Here is a 22640-nt window from a genome sequence, read left to right as displayed (position 1 = left end):
CTATAGCACGTAATTACATTTGCCATACAAAGCACACCGCCATACAAAAATAACATAACTTTTGCTTTTAAAAATTAGAATAAGGCAAAAGTGAAGTGCCTTTTTAAAGCTATTGTCCAGAGGGCCCTATACCTCTCTTAAGTTCCTTTTCACTTAAACCACATTAGTTTCGACTCCATATTAATACTTCATTTCATTACACTGCACAGAGAGAGAGAGCGCGAGAGTGAGAGAGAGAAAGAGAAATCCAGTTTTCACAGCTCTAAGCTGCAAACTCAATGTATCACACTACATAGCGTATAATCCCCATTCACTGTTTCATACTAAACAGTATCCAAACCCCATTCACTGCCATACTTGTAATGGACACCTTTAACTGTATAATATTACGTAGTGTACAAACCCCATTCAATGTCAAACTTGTAGTGGACACTATTAACTGTATAATATTACGTAGTGTACAAACCTCATTCACTGTCATACTTGTAGTGGACACTGTTCACTGTATGGTACTACATAGTGTACAAACCCCTTTCACTGTCATACTTATAGTATATACTATTCACTGTATAACATTATGTAGTGTACAAACCCCATACACTGTCATACTTGTAGTGCACACTATTCACTGTATAATACTATGTAGTGTACAAACCCCTTTCACTGTCAAACTCGCAGTGTACACTCATTATTCACTATCATACTACACAGTGTATACTCCCTATTGACTGTATCTTGGCCTGGATTAACCACATGGGCAGAGCAACCCCCCACAAGTCCCCCCAGTCCCATTCACGAATGTCCTTTAACAAGTTAATGCAATTTAAAATGTAATATTTTATGTAATCCTATATTGTTCTTTTAGTATGGCACTCACAGCCTGTTACATTTTTCTGTTATATGCATTTCTGATTGTCGTGCGCGACCAACCAGCTCCGTTTCTTTCTGACGTGACGTCATGTGTGCTATTGTACAGGGGCCCTTAACCGGCCCTGTGTCATACTTCAAAGCATACATTCTTATACTGCACCATGTACACTCCCCATTCAGTGCGCCATATTACAGAGAACTTTTCCCTTTCACTGTTTCATACTCCATAGTGTACACTCTCTGTTTACCGTGTCATACTACATAGCGAACATTCCTTATTCACTGTGTCATACCACACAGTGTACACGATGTTTACGATGTCATACCAAAGATGAAAGGCAGGTTTTTATCTGCAACTCATTGACAAACATCAGCTTTTCACACCAAGACCTCCGCGCCTTCACCTCCGGGCGGCGCTTATTGTAAATCCAGTCTTTACTGCGGCGTAGTTTGCTTTGGAAAAACTCGGCGAGCGCGTCTCGAGGGGTCTGATGTTTTTCGCCGCGCTAGTGTGGTGCCCCCACCCACGCGCCGATGCTAACCCACCGCCTCGCGCACCCACTGCGCGGGAAACCCCCTTCGGAACTGGGCGACCACTGCTCGCGCTCGGACCCGGCACGCTGCGTGGCAATTTACAGTAAGGAGGTTTTGCTGACAGCAGCACCGCACACCAGCAGCAACTGGTGTCTTGGTATAAAGACAAACCGGAGCGCTGTTATTGTACATCCAGTACTGTAGTGGCTGCACTGACATATCCGACTATCCTATAAAAAAAGTTTATTTAAATGATGCCGCCAATTCACTTCTCCCACATCCCTTCCAATCTAAACCCGGACTGTTTCTTTAAAACCAGCGCTGCCGGGCGAATTGACGTTAAATGGAGCCGACAAGTGGCAGAGAGTCGTACAGTAAGTTGATTCTGGTAAATCTATTTTTACATACCAGCGAGATGACACCAGGCACACCTAACAGAATCTGCTAAGTAGGTTATTCCCCACCAGAAAAGCGAGCGATTTCAGCTGCCCCACACCAACCGCCTATTCATTCAGGGCTACACAGACGCTGCACTACCGTTCGGTTTGTGATGACAAGGTTTTTTTTTCTAGGTTTATTATTGTTTCATTTGGGGCGTTTAGCAGATGGGTGGTGAACTATGCATGGGGCAAGACTCTCATACCCAGAGAGTGGTACGTTAAGAAGCTGTAGAGATAAGTCATTTTACGCATCGATTCAGACCCTAGCGGGTGCCTCCCCTCGCGAGCCCAAAACGGTAGACTAGACTTTCCGTGAACAACTTCCTGTCGATGGCCCACGCGGCTGCTTTGCCATCCCTCGCGGCCCTGCATGTGCCAGCTCTCCTGTTTTTTACACCTTGAAGTTTAATAAAAGGCCTCCCAATAGCTGTGGATCAAAGTTTTTCAGCTCCTGCCCTTTGTGGCCAGTTTCCTACCACAGTCTGTTCCCAATGCAGGCTGACCACCTGAAAAAGTGACCATTTTGAAAAGTCACATATCTGAACGTCGTTCTCCCACAGCTTCTCCTCTTGAGGGTCATGGTGGCAGCATGCCCGGCTGGTCAGAACGTAAGTGAACAGAAGACCATATTATTCATAGGTCAGGACATTAATAAATCAAAGACCACAGTGACTAATCTGAAAAATTCACCTTTGTGAATAACTGTTATAAGGACAGGACAGTGGTTATTGTAGTTTTTAGCCAATGCTGTTTGATAAAATTCTCCTGTATCGTGCAATCTACATCCTGGGAGATTGTCAGTTTCCAAACATGCATATTGGGCTGCTCTGACCTCAACACTCCGCACACCCCTGCCAAATAACGCCTGGGTTCAGTTGCGGCATTGACATTGTATTCATCAGTTGCTTTATACAGTGGTTGTGAGATTGGTCAATTAGTCATTGAAATTTTACTTTGAAGGCCAACAGTTTATTGCAACGGCACCTTTAGCTCCATCTGCTGGGGGAACACCAGCTTTCACTCGGGCAGACTTGCAAATTAACTTAATTACCAAATGCAGTTGAAACCTATAAGGGTAAACCAAGCTATAAAATTTTTTTTGAAGGTGCAAATCTGGATTCGGACCCCTAGGAATTACTGGTGTATTCCTTATCATTGTGTGATCGAATGTAGTCACTGCAAATAGAAATGAAGGGAAACACCCACCAGATGGCAAGAAATTACCAGATGTAATAAAGTTGCTGAAAAAAGAAAACGTTGTGGTTACAGAACAGAACATATTGTTGTTTTGGCAAGGTAAATATACTGTCTTTATCAGTTTTTAAAGATTTTATTCGAATTCTAACAGTATACGCACAAGGTCGCAGTGCCCGCTTATTTTAGCACTGGTTAAATATTAAAAAGCTGTGCTATTTCTGCACAAGCATGCGGGCTGTTGTGTTTTCGCTGTTCCGGGCCGCACGATATGTGATGCGAACGCGAGGAAACACCGAGAACTTGCAGGAACAGTGTAGATTTCATGTTTTTTTTTGTAGGTCACATCCAATCTTTAATTCTCCAAATATGCACAAAATAAAGGCACTAAACAAGTTCATTGTACGTTTGGAGAGAATAAATATTTAAGTCATTAAATACCATATATATATATTATATAACATAAACAAGATGATTCATAGATGTGCGCGTTTTCCTGGTACAAGTGACTGTACTAATCTTCACTGTATTGCGTCTAATTTAGTGTATATGCTAACAAAATAACTCTCGACATTTCACGTTTTACTATGATTATAAACGTCAGTAATAAAATATTCAAGGTGCTGAAGAACATATCAGAACAATCAACATTTAAAATACATTTCAACATGCAGCATATTGACAGATTAGCAGACGTATAACTATAGATTATTTGAGCTATTGTGCCTTTTGTATGCATTTATAGGGCGCTGTAGGTGTTTCTGCAGATAAGCTTTCGCTCGCACCACCTTACTGGAAGATAGCGACGATGGCGGGGAGCGGTTTTGCCTAGCTAACAACATCCGCAACACTTGCCAAAGTATTATTATTAGTAACAATTAATAACAATATAATAATATTGACAACTGATAACGGTATCTCCTTGTGGATAACACAAAATGTCATTTATAATTACAGCAGTAAAAGTCCTGAAACAAATCACCAATGTAGTCCATGGAAATTTAGAATGATAAAATACTTCGGAATATTACATTTTGAACGCACAGCTGTCGATTTACTCATGCTTTAAACATTTCAGTGACTGTGTAAGTCTCTCTAGGGGTGTGTCTGTATTTTATTTAAAAGCACATTTCAGAATCTACTCAGTTTAAAACCATGAATAAAACTGTTTTATTTTGCCCAAGGAGGTTATTTTAAACAAGTCCTTCAAACTGCTTTTTTCCCCCTTTTTCCAGCGGCTGTAATCTAGATTCACCACTAGATGGCAGGAGAAGCGACAATGAAAGAAATGCGGAAACATCCAGCACTGATACGCGTGCGGCTAAATTCGATTACTTGTTAATAATTTAATATTTACATTTACTCTACAGTTCTTTTAAATTTATTTTGCCTGTGTTGATTCTCGGCAGTCCCATGTTATTCCGTATGTTTATGCCGTGTCCTTCCTGCAGCACAGATGAAAATGCCCCTTCAGTACGTACGTTACTGTGCCAAGGGAGATCCCGAGTCAGGTATGGGCATTCGGGCCACTTCCGGGTATGGTCACGTGGTATCAAAGATACTGGCGCTTTATTAAGAGTTCAATAAATAAACGTCACTGAGCATTCATTACACGCTGCAGCAAAAAATAGCAAGAACTACCAGTCAAATCTGCTCATGGCGCGCAGAGAAACGTTTACTGTGGATATGACCTTTTGCATGTTGTGTTGCAAAACTGGAAACCAACTGCACATGAGTACAGTGAAAATAGTTACGTAAATAAATTGCTGTTTAGCAAAAATGTTTGCATTTAATGATACATAGATCAGTGGGTGATGTTTAAGGTATTCAGCACTCCCAAAAAAGTTACTGTAAAGGATGAAGTACAAAAAAATATCCAAATCAAAGGCAAATTTCAGTAAAATGTCATACAACTGCCAAGTCAAAGTCAAGGAAATATATTCTTTGTGCCTCATCATCATGTCTCAGGGATGGGTCAGGACTTCGTGATGAACTTTGTCTACATCACAGTAAAATGCTCTCGCTTGCTGGGCAACGGGGGAAGAATCCTCTCTGGCACCCGTCCATTCTTTGACATTGAACTTCAACTCACTTATGACACTTGCACTCTCATCCGGCACGTGATCACTGTTCTAGTCACTCTTTGGCTTCTTCACGCGTCTAGAAATATGTTTGAACAATTTTGAGTCAATAAGTTTAAATAACTACTGTGTGCTGGCTGCCTTTAAGTTTTGTGGCCTGCATTTTCTGTCGTGCATAAAAATTCACCACGCTGCAAAATGTATTTTGATGGGTAAAAATTTGTTTAAAATTTTGTAAAAAAAAAAAGGGTGACTTGGATCTGCAAATTGCCTAAGTGGGTGAATGTTGTTATAAGTTTTTCCAAATGAGTGATTGATTTAATAATCAATCAGGTTTAGGTTAGGTCAATTAGGTTTGTCGGTGTACAGACAGGTCGACGATCCCTGCTCAGGACAGTCTTTTATTACGGGCCCAGGTGGGTCTTGCCACAGACAGGTTTGTCGCTGTACAGACAGGTCGACGATCCCTGCTCAGGACAGTCTTTTATTACGGGCCCAGGTGGGTCTTGCCACAGACAGGTTTGTCGCTGTACAGACAGGTCAATGATCCCTGCTCGAGACAGTTGCTTTGGCAAATGAATATTCATATAATCTGTCCCAGTCTGTCAGAGTGCTTAAACCGCACCATAGCAATTACAGAGCCAATAAATTGCTCACAGCGGCTAAACACTGTCAAGCTATAATTTCTATCCTCTTGAATTCTCTTCTCAATCAGCAATATAAATAATGGAATTTTTACAAAACCCTAGTAAGCATAATGGTTAGAATAAAAGTTGTTTTAATGCATCAAAACTCTGCAGCAGCCAGCCTCCCTCTGAACCTGCGATGACAGCTCACATGTAACGCTCCATTCCAGATTTTTGTTCTCTAGTTTATTTTGATAGCATGCCATCACAGTAGTTCTTTCCAGGAGGTGGCTGCCATTTGTTTTAAAACCCGCCTTTAAAGACTGCAGCGATGTGCCGCCTGTGTAATCTGAAAATAACAACACATGTTTGGATTCTGAAGTACGTGTACAAGCAGTTACTGCTTATTATCATGGAGTCAAGTCCAGAGACGGATCACCACGCACAGCGACGCATATTTCTTGTTCTTACAGATGAAGTCTGGAGCACTTCTCAGCCAACCTAACCCTTTAGGATGGGACTCGGAATCAAGACCAATGTTCAAGGTGAGTTCCTAGGTTGAGAATGCCAAGTTTTTAAAATTTTCTCCCCCTCATTCAGGCTCCTGTCTCTCCAGCGCGCTAAGTAGCATTATACATAACGAGAATCGTGTCGAGCTCAGTACCAATCTGCCAGCACTTCCTTCGGCGAAGTACTTAGTTTGCGCCATAAAAATGATTATGAAGCAGGCAAATTCAAATTGCATTAAGCTACATTTAATATTGGCGCCATTCACCACGCGCCATACTGGAAACTCGACAATAAACAAATGCAAAGACTCAAGGTTAAACCAGAGGTCACCTGCCACTGAACTGCCTTCAAAGTACGTAAACCTCAGGTATGCCACACCACGGGCCCACAGAGAGGTCTTGCCAGTGGGGTTTAGGAGGAAATTTTCTTCTACATGTTGACAGGTGGAACTGAAGGCTACAGAAAAACAGGTTTATTTTTAACCAAGAGGCTTGCATGAATTGGTCTGGAATAGTACAGACATGAGTGAATGAGATTACATGGATTTTGAGGTCCTAAATACAAATGAAACTGGAGTCCCAATTCAGGTAAAAGCTTACTTTTAGCCAAGTAGCTTAACTCTTTGTCATTGAGAGATGAGGGTATGATTTACACATTTAAAAATGATGTAATGCTGCCTTAAAATCATCTTCCTCCCAGAATCTTCATGAAAAGAAAAACATTAGCAGAGAAGTGAACCGTTTTTTTTTTGACAAAGTTTATTAACTGACAAAGTTCAAGGTTACATATTCACTACGCCGGTGGTCTACACAGAACTACAGTACAGGGACAAACCAGAACAACCAAATTCTCAACCAACTTAGGGTGAAACAAGCATTAAATCTAAAGCAGAGAATCAAAAGAGAAAAAAAAAAGAAAATTCTCATCTGTGGTATTCAAGAGAAAAGACAACACAACCACCATCGCTGGCTACCCTGATTATCTTCAGAAAGCAAGATGTGTGACAGCTATAGACTTTCACCCAATTCTGCACCATCCCATTGAAAAGCCAGTTAGAAATATCCTGTCAGAATACTGCAAGTTCAGGCAGGCAGATGCCAGACCATTTTTACAAAGCAACTTCATTTAGATCATTTTACACAGTTCAAATCTGGGAAAAAAAAATCAAGAGGAAAATTAAGAAAATTTATGTCTATTAAAAATATTGTGGCCAGACCATAATACCAAATGAACTGATTACATCAACTGTCTACAAGCAATATTACACATCAAAACAAATTTCATATCAATACTAATTATACCATAAAGAAAAATGTTTTGAAAAATCCAACACGACAGCCAAATCACACCGGTATAATCTTACCAGTAGTCATTTAAATTTCCCAGCAATTACGTATCAGTTTTCAAAATTACCTCAAAAAGCCTCAATCCATGCCTCACAAGTTACTTTGTGCATCAGTTCTTGGCTGTTTGTACCCAAACAAGTGTTTGCTTTTTGAATGAATCAAACAAAAACCATGGAGACTGAGAAGACCAATCTTGAAGAATTTAACACACTTCTTGTCGTGTATACATAACTTTTAATAATTTTTTACACAGCTGCACCTCAAATCTCTTCCTGATCATTTGGAAACCCCCCCCCGAACCATGCAAAACAGGGGGGAGTGTATACATTTCAGAGTATAAATCTCAAAAGGGTCCTCAGATATTGCCAGAGTGACACGACTTCTTATAAGTAACTAGGTAATGACACGCATCCAGTGTTTACCTCCAAACTTAAAAAAGGAAAAAAAAAAACATTTAGTGTTGCATCGGGACTATGTGTCAAACTATTAGCGATGCGATGGCTACGTTTTGACGTGCTGAGTGAGAGATCCACTGGATGCTTGCATGAATCTTAGCTAATTAAAAGAATGAAATTAAAATGAGGAAAAAAAAAAAAACGAACAAGAATGACCTCACAGACGGGAATGTGTAACACCCTCTTTGTCATCATTTAAATCACCTCCTTCGTGCTTGAACGACGGCCAGCTGTGTTCCCTTTATTTTTTGGAAAGGGCAGCCGATTCTCATCTGCAAAAGTTCACCTCCTCGCCCACAGAAACTGCTCATCAGCCCCGAAATTTTTTTTGTAGACGGCTAATCACCTGAACCAAGTGTCTGAAGTGGGAGAAAAAAAAAGCAGCTAGGGGTGGGGCTTTGAGAGCCTGAGCCCACTCTGAAAAGCAGCTTAGTTCTTATGAAGTTTGCGTTTCTTTGCCACAGCAGTTCAAAAGAAAAGGAAAAACACGGTGAATTGACCTTTACGACTAACCTCCGTTTTAAGTCCAGGCGTTAGACGCCCATGCTAGCGCATGACTTTAATACGTCAAAGGAGGTCTTCCTGGGCAGCCGAGAGAGGGTACTTGTCACATTTCCCATAATCCTCAGCAGGGCAAGGCAGCGCATGATGGCTCCTGATTAGGCAGCTACAGGAAAAAGGGGGCGTGATCGACTGCTAAATCCACAACAGTGCTACAGACACCGACTGCGTGTTCAGGCTCGTTCCGTTTGCTGGGACACCCCCCCCCCCCAGAGCAAAAGATAATGCTGGTTGTGAACAAGCGACATTCCATCGCCATGTGATATGACCCCCACCCCACCCCATTAGCGGTAGCATTAGCATCTGGCTTCCGCAGTATTCGCCACAGCCCACACCGCCAGGTGTCCTCGCCGCCACTCCGCTAAACACGACACAGATACACAAGGACGCGAACCCAGCGCTGCCCCCCCCCCCTCCCGAAACCGCGACCAGCACAGCCTTTCAGCGCGGAGGCCCCATTCAGCCCGAAATTCACACGGTCACCACACTACCCACCAACTCCAGGTTATTACTCTGAAAATCGATTCATCTCAACTCTCTGCAGACGATATCTGATCTCACAAGAATTACACGGAATAAAAGTGCATCTGGAAAAAAAACAAAATAAAGCCCATGGTCTAAAGATTATTATAATTTTTTTATACAAGGCCTTAAAAACCTCTAATAGAAAATAAGAGGATTTTAGAAACTAATATAAATGGCAAAATACAGTATGTATTAATTTTTTCCTTTGTGATTCCTCAAAAAAATTGGAGGAATGGTTTACAGAATGTAAAATGTATACAAATTGAAGATTTTTTTTGTTGTTTTTCTCTTTTTTTAACACAATCAAGGTACATTTGTGTTCGGTATTTCATTTCAAGATTCAGGATTCGCCTCCCCCCCCCCACACACACACTTTGTTTTCTTCCTTTTCTTGGACACAAACACGACGCACACAACGTGCAGGTGAAACACCCCCCCCCCCCCCCCCTTTTTGGAAAGAGATTACATCATCCCCACCCCGCTACGTTCACGTTCGACAGCAAAGAGACGTCAAAGATAGAGATCACATGGCCGCAGATACGTCGCGTGGTACCGGCGCGGGGTCCACCTCCGAAAAGACCCACGACCATGCTACATCTCGAGAAAGCGGTAAGGGGGGGGGAAGGGGGGGGAGAGAGAGAGAGAGAAAAAAAGCAGGTGTGTTACAGCCTCTGACTGGCTGCCTGTTATTTCTCTCTGTAGTACAGCAGATACGCCTTCAGAGCTTCCGGTAAAGGCAACATCAGGATTTTGCTCCTCAGGAGGTTCTGCTGCGGTTCCTCCAGCTTCATGACCTCACTACTGTCCTTCTCTTCCTCCTCCTTGCCGTCCTCCTCGATCCGCTCGTCCTCCTCGCTCTCGGCCGGCTGCGGCATGAGCTGGTTGCCGACGAAGACGTAGGTGTTGATGCGGCGGCGGCGACAGCGCCGGCGTTTGCGCTTCTGCGGCGCCCTCTGTGGCGTGTTGCGGGACTGCATCTCGTCGTCGGTCAGGCTGCGGAGCGCGCGGCGGATGTAGATGCGGGAGAGGTCCTGGAGGCTCCTCACGCTGATGGGAGCTAAGGAAGAAGAATATAGTTGCACCGCCCCCTTCAGTCACAACCAATCTAATCTGGTCACCCTGGGACACCTTGAACAGGACGCCTTCAGTCATGGAAGAGGTGTACACAGCAGGTAAGAGATACCACTGTGGAGGAGGAAAACCAGCACCCCCTGGTGGCCCCTTTGATTAGTGTTCCCCACCACAGCTGTAGCCCACACATAAAAAAAAATTCTCATACATCTGTTTAAGCAGTTAAGATTTTGCATAAATAATCACACCAAGGAGGTGTGTGGCTCAGTGGGTTAGATCACCATGCCTGTGATTGGAAAGTCGGCGTTTTAAGTCCCAGGGTTGGCAGAATGTCACCACCACTGGGCCCCCTGAGCAAGGCCCTGCGCCCCCCCCCCCCCAATTGCTGCAGGGACCGTCTGACCCCGTTCTCTCTCAAAAACGTACGTCGCTTTGGATAAATAAATAAAATGGGGGGAAAAAAGCACTGCGATGTAATCAACAGGATCATGAAAAAGTACAGAATGAGCCCAGGCTGAATCTGAAGCCCTGCTTCGAAGTGCCATTTCTGGCTCTGAGACCTTTCACGCTGACCCCAGTGACCGGAGTTCTATTAGCAGGACCTAATCAGACCCCAAACACGGTGCCCTCCCCCAGAGACGCAGAGTGGACCTCCGGTACCGAATCCGTACAGGTCTGTAGGAACCCAGATATGTCTGCAGGGTACTCAGAAGGGACTTACGCAGCTTGACGGCGTCGGGCTTGCTCCCATCGCCGCGGCTCTGCTGCACCAGGGGTGCGAAGGACACCGCCAGGATGTTCTTACTCTCCCACGTGCTCTGGCCGGTCCTCGTGATCTGGGTCAGCTGCAGGCGCATGGATCCGTAAGCAACAAAGGCTGCGTTCCTTAACTGTACGTTCCCAGAACTAGGAGGCATCTGAGGCATTATGTCCATGTGCTCCGAACTTGCATTTGGCCATTAGTGCATTTGCACGAAGCATCACCAACATGCCGCCGAGGGCCTCACCCAAGCCAGCCGCAATAATAATATTCGTGGCTGACGATACCTTGCAAAAATGTGACCCTGCAACCAACACGTCAGCCCCGAGCCGCTAGCAGCTTCTGCTGGCTGACGTCCTGCCAGAACCTCGCCCCGGTGCCCCTTTTCCTTACTAATAAGTTAATCGTTTTTCATTGCTGAGACACGGCAGGCCTGTAAATTCTCACATGAAACTTGCAAAACAGCACGGGTAAGATGCCTAGTTTATAGACTGAGTAGTAATGTATCTTCTAAGCACCGATTAACTCACAGTTTTCTACACGTATACTATATACTCCTGAGTTCCAGGAAAAATCAATTTTTAAATATTGATTAAAATTTTGATTTTAAACACGGAGGACATAGGCAAGGTCACACCCTCACACATATATGATCTTAAAGACTATGTCCTCCTTAAGGAACAACAGGACTTAGAGTAGCACATACAGTATGAGAAATATGAGCGAAAAATTAATTGCTCGATCTCAGCAGCAACTAATTGTGTTGGTATCAATCCTTGTTTCTGTTCAAGTGTCTAAATACAACTGAATTTCATGGTGCATTTTCAGAGCTGAACATTTTTTCCAAGTCGAGTCTGACGACGTGATGAAAGCAGCCGACTGACCTGGTCCTCAATAGGCATGACGAGGATGCCCCCCACCTTCAGCAATATCTTCATGTAGTTCTCATGGTCCTTTTGAACCCCAGCTCCGCAGTAAATGCGATCGTACTGGTGGCTATCTGACGAGATCTCTAAGCAGTTCCCCACCACAAACTTGGGTTCACAAAACTCAAACCTGGCGGTAAATAAATAAATAGATAAAAATAACATTAATTAATTACAGCGCCCTCTGCTGCCTGGGAGATGCTCCTGCAATTGCAAGATAGGTAGATGGATGAATTAATTGTATCATTAAAACAGACCTATAAATAAATACTAATCAAATAGATACATCATCAAGGACCAAAAGGCAGAGCCAGAATTCATGTCTGACTCACTTATCAAAACTGTCGCTGTTCTTAATGAAGTCGTCCAGCTTCTCTCTGGCATATTCCACCACATCTGTGTGGAGTTCCACCCCGTGGTTCACCCCAAACGGACCTGGATTCCATCAGACGCAAGACGAAGGTTTAGGGGCAAAGGATGCACCGTGAAACATGCGGTTCGTTCACCTGGCGTCATGCGGCAAAGAGGACCACGCTCCAGGGTGACCGGAAGCGTAGGGAGTCGTGCAACGCACGCTCGCAAACACACCTGGCACTCCCTGCTTCACCCTCTACACTCATGCGCACGAATGCGTACGTCTCCACCCCGAGTCACCTCCTCCTCCTGACCACTCAGCCATTTCACAGACACCCTCCTCTGCGAACTCGGCGATCTTCTTTGGCAGTGTGTGACTCCCAGGTCATGGAAGGACCAACCCAGCCCCCAGCCCCTAAAATCAACTTCATGATCCACGACAGGGCAAAGGAAATGCCATCTCCCATGAGAAAGGCCCTAATTGTGCATAAACAGTCAGAGAATGCATGGCCGCAGATGGTCTCCCATCCTAAGAGTACAGCATACCGCTCAGACAGCAGGATATTACACAGGCCAACTGCAGTAAGCGTACTGCCTATCCAACCTTTTTTATAGTGAGAACTACTTCGACATAGAAAATAATTTGGGGGACTATGCATCTTGGGGGGGGGGGGGGGGGGGGGTTAACTCTATTATTAATCTAATTTCTAATGAGTGCTATGATGGTTACACCTACACTCCCTGTGGAATGCTGGTCACTCGCGGTCGACGTGTGTTGCCGGCCACTCGAGGTATGATACGTCACGCGGTGATACGCTCATGAAATATAACATAAGTCTTGTGTTGTGACTACAGCAATGGAGTGAAACTTTATTTGCAAAGTCTGAGTTCAGGTACTTTGGAATTCTTCTTGGAATTCCTGGCAGCACGAGACCTCAAGGTCAGAGCTCAGGGTCAGCCATTTATCCGGCATGCCTGGAGCGGTTTTTGCGGGTTTTTGAAGGTCCCAGTGACAACATGACTATTCTGCTGACTTTGGGATGCAAATCAGCAGAGCTGGGTAATTCAGGTCCAGAGAGTACAAGTCCAGACCGGGATTTTGTTTTAACCAACCAGCTGAGTACTCTGTGATTGTGATTCTTTATGCTCAACCGGTTGGTTGAAACAAAATCCCGGTCTGGACTTTTACTCTCTGCACCTGAATTACCATAAGCACAGCAACAAACCTGTCCGATATACTTACATTGACGTGTCAAGTTTCTTTGGGGTCTAGAAAAGCACAGAAGGTTGGCTGGCTGAACAGGAGGTTTGTTATTAAGGCTCAGGCATTTAGCAGAGCCAGCTCTGCAGCATAATTTTTCGGCAAGCCGTAGCATGGTTATGAATTTGAGGAGCCGCCGTTAAGTAAAGACACAGAGTAACCTGGGTGTCTTGTGAAGGTGGTGGGGGGGGTGGTGGTTACATGTCTTACCAATATGAGACACTCCCCTCTTCAGCAGACAATAAAAAACATTTCCTTAATAAAAAAAAGGTGTTTTCTTAATAGGGGAACATCTAAGCTTGAGTGAAGAGCTTATGGACACCCTGACCTGTAACCTCTGGCCTTACCTATAATCAGGCCCACCATGGTGCTCAAGTAGCCGGTCCCACTTCCCAAGTTGAGGAAAGAGAGGCCCTGGTGGAGCTTCAGCGCCTCCATCACCTCGGAGTAGATGCACGGCGCCGAAAGGTGGATGTTACCATGCTTCCACGCCAGGTCCTTGTAGGCATTGTCCCTGTAACCCTCCAAGTAGTAGTCCCCGCGGTCGATGGCCCGGAAAGCCTGCTCCACCCGCTCTGTGCGGATGTACTGAGCCTCCTTCAGATTGTCAATCAGGTCGTCGTTGTCCTCACCAGCGCTCACGGCGCCCCCCATGGCTGCTGGAGATCTTTGGTGCACGCGCACTCGGGCCGCCCCTCTTGCCGCCCCCACCTCACCACATGGACACCGGGCGGCGCTCCTCGGGCTCTCGACGTCAGATCACCGGCGCCACGGTCATCAAAGGAACTGGGGAGAGGGGGGGGGACAGTGTGCAGAGTGAGATGGGGAATCCAGTTCTCTAGCAGAAGGTCTAGAAGCTACAGTCACAGGGCTGACCCAGATCATGCAGCCTGACCCATGATCGTTGCGCTCCCGGGATCTATCTGGGCCTGTGACTCCGGTGACCTGGGAGGCGGATGGGGAAACACCCACACGGACTGGAGCCTGGCCCAGATCACAGGCTGTGAGCTGAGGTCTGCCCCTCCCAGAGGGAGCAGCAGCTCCCACAGCAAACTAACCCGCCGGCAAAGCAGCTATATATCAGAGCCTTCCTTTAATTTAGTCATTTTTAATCAACACAAAAGGTACCTGAATTGCTCAGAACTTGAACCCCCTCGAATTCAGATGCTTGGTTACCTCCAGGATGAAAACAAATAACATATTACATTACAGAGATTTCTTTTAGCCGTGCTGAGGGGACGCTCATTGTGTCTCTCCATATTCATCACACATCTGACCGACCGGTTATGTACACAAAGCTAAGCACTATTAGTCAATAAGAGAGGCTCTTCAGTGCAACACTCAGAGCCTTTAAACATCTACATTTCCCAGAACCACTTACAACTTCAGCGATATGGACTCTATATCAGCTTATGAAGTCATACAGACCAGACTGAACCTGCAACCCTGCCATTTCCACAGTAAACAAAGTTCTCAAACTGTCCTGGAGACAACGTCCTGGTTTCCTGTGTTCTTACGATGGGGAATTTCCATGAGTCGAGCTTCATAAACACAACCGGTGTACTTGACACAAATTCAGATTTAGAGACAGAAAACATCTTTTGCTTTTGCTTATACAAGTCCCTCCGCAGGCGGTTACTGAGCACGGCTCTTAAAAACAGACACCCGCTCAGGTGCCAGCCCCCGCACCAAAGCGTGCCCACCGGAGAACGTGCAGAACCTGCCACAAAAAAACCAAAAACGCCCTGACGTGAGAGTAAACAAGAGTGGGCCGCCTTTTTCACTCTTGACAGTCATCTTTCACAGATTTAAATGCACCCAAAATTAGCAAACCTAAAAAGGTCAGCTGAACTCTTTCCCCTCACTGTCTAACATGCCATCAAGAAAATAGCAAAGACATATGGATGCTTTTTTTTGCCACCACATGTCACCAAAGCCCAAAAAGTTTCCTTCACCCAGCTGTGAATATTGTACCAATTTCTGAGACATTTCTCTTGAAATCAATTCACTTCTGACATGGCATTCACAGGAACACAGGACCAGAAGAGTGACGGACGGAGCATGGACTGAGCTTGAGAAATAACACGAGGATTCCACACCTCAGTGTCGTCAAACGGGGAGCGACAAGAAGAAAACCGCAACCAGAAGAGACGATCATAATCAGCATAAGCCCTCTAACTTCTCCACATGCAAAATAAAAACCTTTACCATTCATGAATTAATTAAATTATACGAGCTGCGGCTAACATGACTAGGCTTGAAGTTCCCAGATTTGTTTTTTGTTTTTTTAGGGAAGGGCCAGAAAAATGGGAGACGTGGAAAAACCACGAAAGGTCAGCGACATTTTTTAGTAGATCTGCAAACCGCACTCTATGGGGAAGGATCTCAGACCCATGTGGTGTTTAGGTAGACAAGGGGGCAGGCTTTTTTTTTTTTTTTTTTTTTTTAAATCAAACCTATGAAGAACAGTTTTTGGATTTAATACAAGAGCTTAAAGGGAAGCTGTTACTGGATACAATGAACCTGCCAAGGTTTTTGGTGTCCTAGCTCACCTCCCCTTTAATAAATTCTGGTACGGCTAACTGTATAGGACGGACACCGTGGGTGACTGCCAGGGGGCAGCGTATCACAGCAGCAGGCAAAACGCCAAGCTCAGGGGCATTTATGAGCATCGAGCAAGGTGATGGGCGACGACCCACAAACACGGTGACCACAATCCAAATATGACATGGAAAGGGCTCCTCGTGGAAACCTCAACAAGAAGCAAGTAGAGGAGACTCAATTTCAGGCCATTGCCCTGTCTTCCATCTTCACATGTTGGAGATGGTTTCAAAGAATGAAAGGATTCAAGATTCGGAGACAGGTACTGTATGGACCACAAAAGTGGTTTATTGGAAGCTACAAATAGACTCATTACAGAGTAAGACAGAAGTTGTCCTTTGTACAATGTACTTAGGAATTCTGTTCCTACAAACTCCATCTGGCTCTCCATGAGAGTTTTTGGGGTCAGAGCCCAGGGTCAGCCAGTGTCCAACTCCCCAGTAGCAGTTGGGTTTAAGGGCTCAAACCCACAACCTTCCGAGACACAGGCTCAGATCCTTAACCTGCTGAGCCGGATACCGCCACCATAACATTGCTCTGGCGAGGGCAGGAAGAGGATGAGACAGAATCCGCATTAAAAATCTCCACAAAGGTAAACCACCTTATATCTGAACGCTCACACATTCAGTTCTTTTTTTCCATTCTACGAGCCGTTAGTTTCAAACCGGTGGCGGAAGGAGCATCACGCCTGTGCCAGGTCTCTGTCCCACTTCTCAGTTTGCACTCCTGCACTGCAGAGTCCTCCCGAGTTTTCTGCAGTAAAAATATTGCGGCCCAAAATGGGTCAGGCGCTGTTATTTTAAAGGAACGTGCGAGTAGTTGTGTGCGACGCGTCACAAAGCACTTAAAGCAATTTCAGTCTCTTGGAGAAAAAAAAATGTAATCTCCTTGGTTTACACGCTGAACTAAGAAAAAATAAACAAATAACAGCAGGTTAGGATGTGGGACCTGAAGGTTACTATCCCACTAGTTCAAATCCCACTGCCAGTAGAGTGATTTCACTGCTGATGCCATGAGCGAGGCCTTTAATCCCCAGTTGCACCAGGGATTGTCTGACTCATGTTTCTCAAATGTACATCGCTCTGGATACAATCAGCTGCTAAACAAATGTAAATGGTGCAATAAAAGGTAAACTGGGGGAGACCCTGTATTTCGCACTGAGCCGCATCTCTGGCTCTGCGTCCGTGACTGACCTTGCCTCTGCTCGTACTCACACTGAGATGTCTGTGTGCTGCAGCTGAGTCTCTGTCAGAAGACCTCACCATTCTGACACTGGCAGACCAGCCCACACAATTAAACCCCATTGTCCTGCTTGCCGGGAACAAGAAACCCATTCACCGCGTCTTCTTGCACCCGCACCCTGACCGCACAATACACAAGCAAGGGCTTTCCATCTTCTCCAAGACGAGGCCGTCTCTATATGCAGCCACGTTTTCTCGTTCGTCTTTAAAATATACGAAGTGCCACAGACTTAACGTTTACGATATGAGCTTTACGAAGAGAGGCAGCGGAACGTAAACACGCAGAGGAGAGGTACACACGTCTTTATCATTATCCTGAATCCACCTCCGTTTGTCGCCCCCTTCTGGCTGGTCAGATATCGGCATCAGATGCGACTTGGGCCTGAGGTTTACAAAGACAGGACTCCAACCCTGCAGGAAAAGGCGGACTTTCCTATTTCTAATGATTGATTTCACCAACATACAAGCCACGAGTGGGAAAAAGTATGCAGCATCTGAGCCGTACCCTGCCTGTCCATCTCAGTCGCTTCCACGACTTGTGCCACGTTTCAAAGGCTTTCAGGCACCAGCAAACAGACAGGCCAGTGTCCGTCACCCTCGTCCCTGCTAACCGTCACCCTCCACGCTGACCCGGAGCAGCTCAGCTCTCAAGATGTGTAAACTAGTTAAACTTGTGACACTTGCGGGACTCAGATTTCAAAACACACAAACCGTTTGAGCAAAAGCATGATCACAACTGCAGCTTAAAAGCAGTTGTGAATACTACACAGCATCACGACTGAGATTTCTAAGATTTTTCCAAAGATTCCCCAAGCAAGAATGGGAATCCAGCATCATTAGTAAATAACATTATGTTGAAAGTTTATATTTCAAAAACCCATGCAACGGAACACATTACATCATATTAAATGCACAATCGAGTATCAAATCGATCTGAATGAACATCACTGCTGGTTACATTTCACACCAGTCTGATGCCTGTCCTTTACAGGCAAGGAAAAATTGTGTGGTGTGTAGTCTCAAAAAAAAAATATATAAAGCTCATTTTTTCTAGAGATGACAGACGTGGGAAGAGTTTGAGAGCCAGTGTAATGAGAAACAGATAGTCAACACACAGGAACTTCTCTGGAACGAGCATAACAGGTTAGCGGAGTACTCGGGTATCACGTACTCATCTTCTCCATGCCTGGGCAGACTTAGAGGCTCCGCAGCAGAGGTGCAGCCTAGGCAAGCCGCACTTACCGCGTTCCCCGATCGCAGAGAGGAAGCCCGCATCGCGCTGCACTCAGCAGCTACCAGATGCCGATAAAGAACCAGGCCCCAGCAAGACCTGGGCTCCCAGCTGAGTGACAGTACGGGGGAGCAGGCCTGTCACAACAAGACGAAACACAATTCATAACAGAAGACGGCGGGCGTCACATCCTACCAGCTTCATATCGCCTTTTGCAGCTTTTTTAAAGAATTGCTAACGACAGAGACAGTATTTTAGAAATGTTGATCAGCGCTGTATTTGAGGAAAATGAAAAAAAAAAGCAAAACAATAATAATTACCAAGCCACCAAAGCAGCACTTCTGCTACAAATTAAGGTATTAATTCATAAAGATGATGAGATATATATTTAGACAGAGGTTAAACGGAGATCCTGTTAAAACTATGTTCACAGTCAACACATTCATCTTTATATATGCAATTCCTTTTGATTTTCTTCCCCTAAATATACATTTAAATTATTGGGTCTTCTATAGCAAACCGAATTACTACAAGTGACACCACCTGTAGTGGAAATGTGTGAGGTGTTGAGGGACATTTACATCACAGTCATGTAAACCAAACACAATTTCACAAGTCAGTAGTCTTTCCTGTAATTACCCACATTGGTCAAGGTGGTTGGAAACAAACCCTTGCACTTCAGATGCATTTATCTGACTTAATAAATTATGTGTCTGCCATTTCATGTATTAAAAAGGGTCTTCCTTCCCAGACTCAGCTGGGGTTAATGGGATGGAGGCTGGGTTGATCACAGACACGAGCTGGAAGTCACCTCTGAATTTCCAGCGCCTCCATCTCAAAGTCAGTGGGATTCTCAGGGCCCAGAATACCAAGGTCCTCGAGCTCTGTGCCTGTCCTCCGGTACCAGCGGTGACGCATCGACAGGTCACTGTACACCAGAGCGGTACCGGCAACCTAACGTGAAGTTTAAAGGTGACAGAGACGGAGCTCGTCTTGTGAAAAAACGAAAGCAGGAAGTCAGAATCATCACTGGTATACCAGCTGGTCAACAGGAAGGTGCATATCAGTGCCTCACGTTCTACTTGCACTTAATAAAATGCATTTCAGATAGCTTCAAAGCCCTCTGTAGACTATAATGATGTGCCTAAGTCAGGATGAAGTGCTTGTTTACACCTTGCCAGAGGCACATGACAGTTTATTTCTTTGATGTGGCTTCCAAAACAAAGACAGGAAAAAGTTCATTAGCTCTGTGGAGTCAATGGTCCTGGAGAATGAAATGTGGAAGATCGCTAACGATAGACAATGGTATTCGCTAAAGTCATACCGTTCTACATAAACAAGGGATATTTTGCAGCTGTTCTGACATGTATTCAAATATTATATAATGGCATTCTCAAGAAAAACATTTACTGCAATCAGGAAGAAAACAGCTTTAATGTATTTATTATGCAACATTCTGCGGGAGTTTTATTTTAAAATAGAACAATGCACAATATCAAACGTTACACACAAACTATATATTACTTTTTACAAACTACTGTGTACATGACACTATTGCAAGAGTATGCTTTGCCTTATTCTGGATAACTGAGCCCCGTTTCTCCCCTTTTCACTCAAGTCTCGCTGCAAGGACAGTTTGTGACAGCGTTATAATGCCCGGAACCACCATATTTCTTCATTAACCTCAACAATCATCTGGTGCTTATGTCGTACTGAATATTTTCCGGTTTGCTTTTCGGCTTGCGCAATATACCCCTGCCTTTAGTTGCTGTTGGCGTTACATCCAGCTTTTATTCTTATTTGGCTTTTGCACATTTCCTGGATCGACAGCTCCGGCTGCCTCTCACAGCGCTCAGTCTATTGAAAAACACAAGCAAAATACCCAGCCACGACTTAGGGACCGTCGGAAATATCCACCACACATACGAAGGCTAGGTTTTGCCCTACAGCAGTCTGCAGTTTTGCAAATAGATTTTCGCGTAGCTATTTCCCCCCCTTTTTTTTTTTTATAAAAAAAAACGGTCTATGGTCACGGTAAACGTTTATGCAATGCGAAAAGTTTATAGATATGGGAATTGTTTTCCACGGAGCAGTAACATTTAAATACGATCCCTTATTTTGTGTGGAAAAACTTTCCACTGACGCCATCTCGGCAGCAACAAAGAGTCTCATCAAGTGTAGTACATCTGCAGTGCGTTTGTATTGCATGACAAAACTATATTATTATTATTTATACTGTTCTTGGTGTTATTATCATCACTACTAGCTATTCAGTTATTTGTGCATGTTAACGCAAAACATTCACCAGATGCTTTACACAGTTAACACACGTAATAGTTATTTTGAAAATAAAAAATATAAAAAAAAAACAAATTAGAAGACAAAATGACATCATACACACGCTGGAGCGAAGTACAGGCGATCATAAGACCTTCTGAAACGCCTTCATTTACCTATGCGTTACTTTTAAGCGGCAATATTTCATTTAATCTGTGTTTCAGCCTTATGGAGGTTGGTCGTCGCAGCGAGGGCCCATTGCTCCTCATATCATCAACTTTCTTAAAGTAAAAAAAGCCAGAAGAGCTCCGGCGAAGCACGCAGGGACATGCACGCATCTAGGTAGCCGTCTTTAACTTATACGATCTTAAATTACTGCCGGTGTCCACTTGGAGATTTTATGATGGTTCGCTCAAACAAGGAAAAAATTGCTCGTGTTCAGCTATAATAACCGAACCCTCTGCTAAAAGCCCGATATTATTATTTTGAAAAACAGAAAAGTCAAATCATTTATCAGAGGCCACGATCCAACCCCCGTTGCACAACAATAAAAACTTAAGTCCGACCAGGGGCCCGTAATATATGACATACGTAGCCATGTTAGATCCAAATTCGCCTTCGAGTGCCGCAGCCACATTTTGTTAAATAACACGGTTTTCGCGACGCGATCAGCGGCCGGGGCGAAGCGCGGAGCCCGAATGCGGGCTGGATGCCCGGGCTCAAGGCACCGCGGCCGTCCGCTACTTTGCAACAACAAACAACAAAATGTCGACACGCGAGGCTTTAAAAACGCAGCACTCACCCAGTCACGCCGCATATGTCACCGCAGCCGAAAGGAGCGAGATCGCAGCGAAAACGGTGAATAATATCAGGGTCTTTCTATGATCGCTCCTTTTCTTTTTCTGAGTATGATATCGAGATATTTAGAAAGCGCAGGACATGCTGGCGTCTTTTCGGGTCGGCGCAGGAGAAACAGCTGAGAGGATGTAAACATATGTCACGTGGTGGGGCGCTGATGGAGCCGCAGGACCGCAACCGGACCCGGTCACGCTTCTGCGACCGGCCGCCGGCAGGCCCGTCATCTCTATACGCGCATTTACAATTATATTCCAAATGACGACGATTATTATTCTGCGTGCATAATTGTGGGCTGTCTGTGTAAGTTTCCGCATTTGCGTGACAGCGCTGCAAACCACCGTTTGCAGTTTATTTTCCGCGCATGTTTTCCCGGTCAGGCCGGAACAAACCATTAACGTTACCGTAACCTGAACACTATGTCGGGGGGGAAGGGGTTTACCTAGAGGTAAACAGCACGCTGAGATAGATACTCCCGTTTTTGTTTACATAACGGCTCGCAGTCTGTATGACATTTTAATTTGAGTTTCATAGGCAGCATATTTTCTTCCAACAACACAGTTTGATATTAATAAAGAAAACTCCAGGAAGCCATTGCGTTTTACGTTTTACGTGGCGTGGTGTCGTTCATCGCACTGGTCAGTACGTAAATAAAGTTGCAGATCCAAATAAACCAAGTGCATCTAGTTTACCCGTTAAACACCCGATAGATGCAATCTAATTCTACTTTAAATGCTGCTGTTGAGCTCCCTTTAATAAAGAGAATGAAATGTACAGAAGAGCAATAGTGTGGGGGTTGATCGTACCTTATTACTGCAGCAGCTGATCCCGGCTGTAAGGGGAGGTGGGGGGAGAGAGAGATGAGCAGTGTCTGAGAAGGGGGAGGGGGGCACCATCCATTCACCATTTTCTGTAACTCTT

The 22640-nt window shown here is 44.7% G+C and overlaps 1 protein-coding gene and 1 long non-coding RNA gene across 3 annotated transcripts; one reads left to right on the top strand and one right to left on the bottom strand.

Annotated features, from left to right (window-relative positions):
- The first annotated feature begins 1518 nt into the window (after nucleotides 1-1518).
- Nucleotides 1519-18902, top strand: LOC111845918 (uncharacterized). Of its 2 annotated transcripts, none has more exons than XR_011990027.1 (3): nucleotides 1519-1778; nucleotides 6219-6290; nucleotides 15544-18902. It is a non-coding gene; the product is annotated as an uncharacterized lncRNA (long non-coding RNA). The 2 variants fall into 2 exon arrangements; XR_011990028.1 differs by lacking the exon at nucleotides 1519-1778 and adding an exon at nucleotides 2696-3140.
- Nucleotides 6989-22141, bottom strand: pcmtd1 (protein-L-isoaspartate (D-aspartate) O-methyltransferase domain containing 1). The gene is made up of 6 exons (XM_023815640.2): nucleotides 21667-22141; nucleotides 13862-14300; nucleotides 12232-12334; nucleotides 11858-12029; nucleotides 10935-11058; nucleotides 6989-10199 (listed from the first exon to the last, which is right to left on the bottom strand). The coding sequence occupies exons 2-6, from the start codon at nucleotides 14166-14168 to the stop codon at nucleotides 9829-9831; spliced, it is 1077 nt and encodes a 358-aa protein (XP_023671408.1). The 5' UTR covers nucleotides 14169-14300; nucleotides 21667-22141; the 3' UTR covers nucleotides 6989-9828.
- Nucleotides 22142-22640: the final 499 nt, after the last annotated feature.

This window comes from Paramormyrops kingsleyae, chromosome 4 (genome assembly GCF_048594095.1).
Source record: "Paramormyrops kingsleyae isolate MSU_618 chromosome 4, PKINGS_0.4, whole genome shotgun sequence".
In the NCBI taxonomy this organism is placed as follows: domain Eukaryota; kingdom Metazoa; phylum Chordata; class Actinopteri; order Osteoglossiformes; family Mormyridae; genus Paramormyrops; species Paramormyrops kingsleyae.
The sequence above is the reverse complement of the archived record's forward strand: the minus strand, read 5'-3'. Positions and strand labels throughout refer to the sequence as shown.

Bases quoted from the DNA above. Each gene is read 5' to 3' on its own strand.
- pcmtd1 (XM_023815640.2), bottom strand. From the start codon at position 14,168: ATGGGGGGCGCCGTGAGCGCTGGTGAGGACAACGACGACCTGATTGAC. The intron at 12,030-12,231 runs GTGAGTCAGACA...ATTTACCGCCAG, and splicing joins AACAGCGACAGTTTTGATAA to GTTTGAGTTTTGTGAACCCA. The intron at 10,200-10,934 runs GTAAGTCCCTTC...CTTCTTCCTTAG, and splicing joins GCCCGACGCCGTCAAGCTGC to CTCCCATCAGCGTGAGGAGC.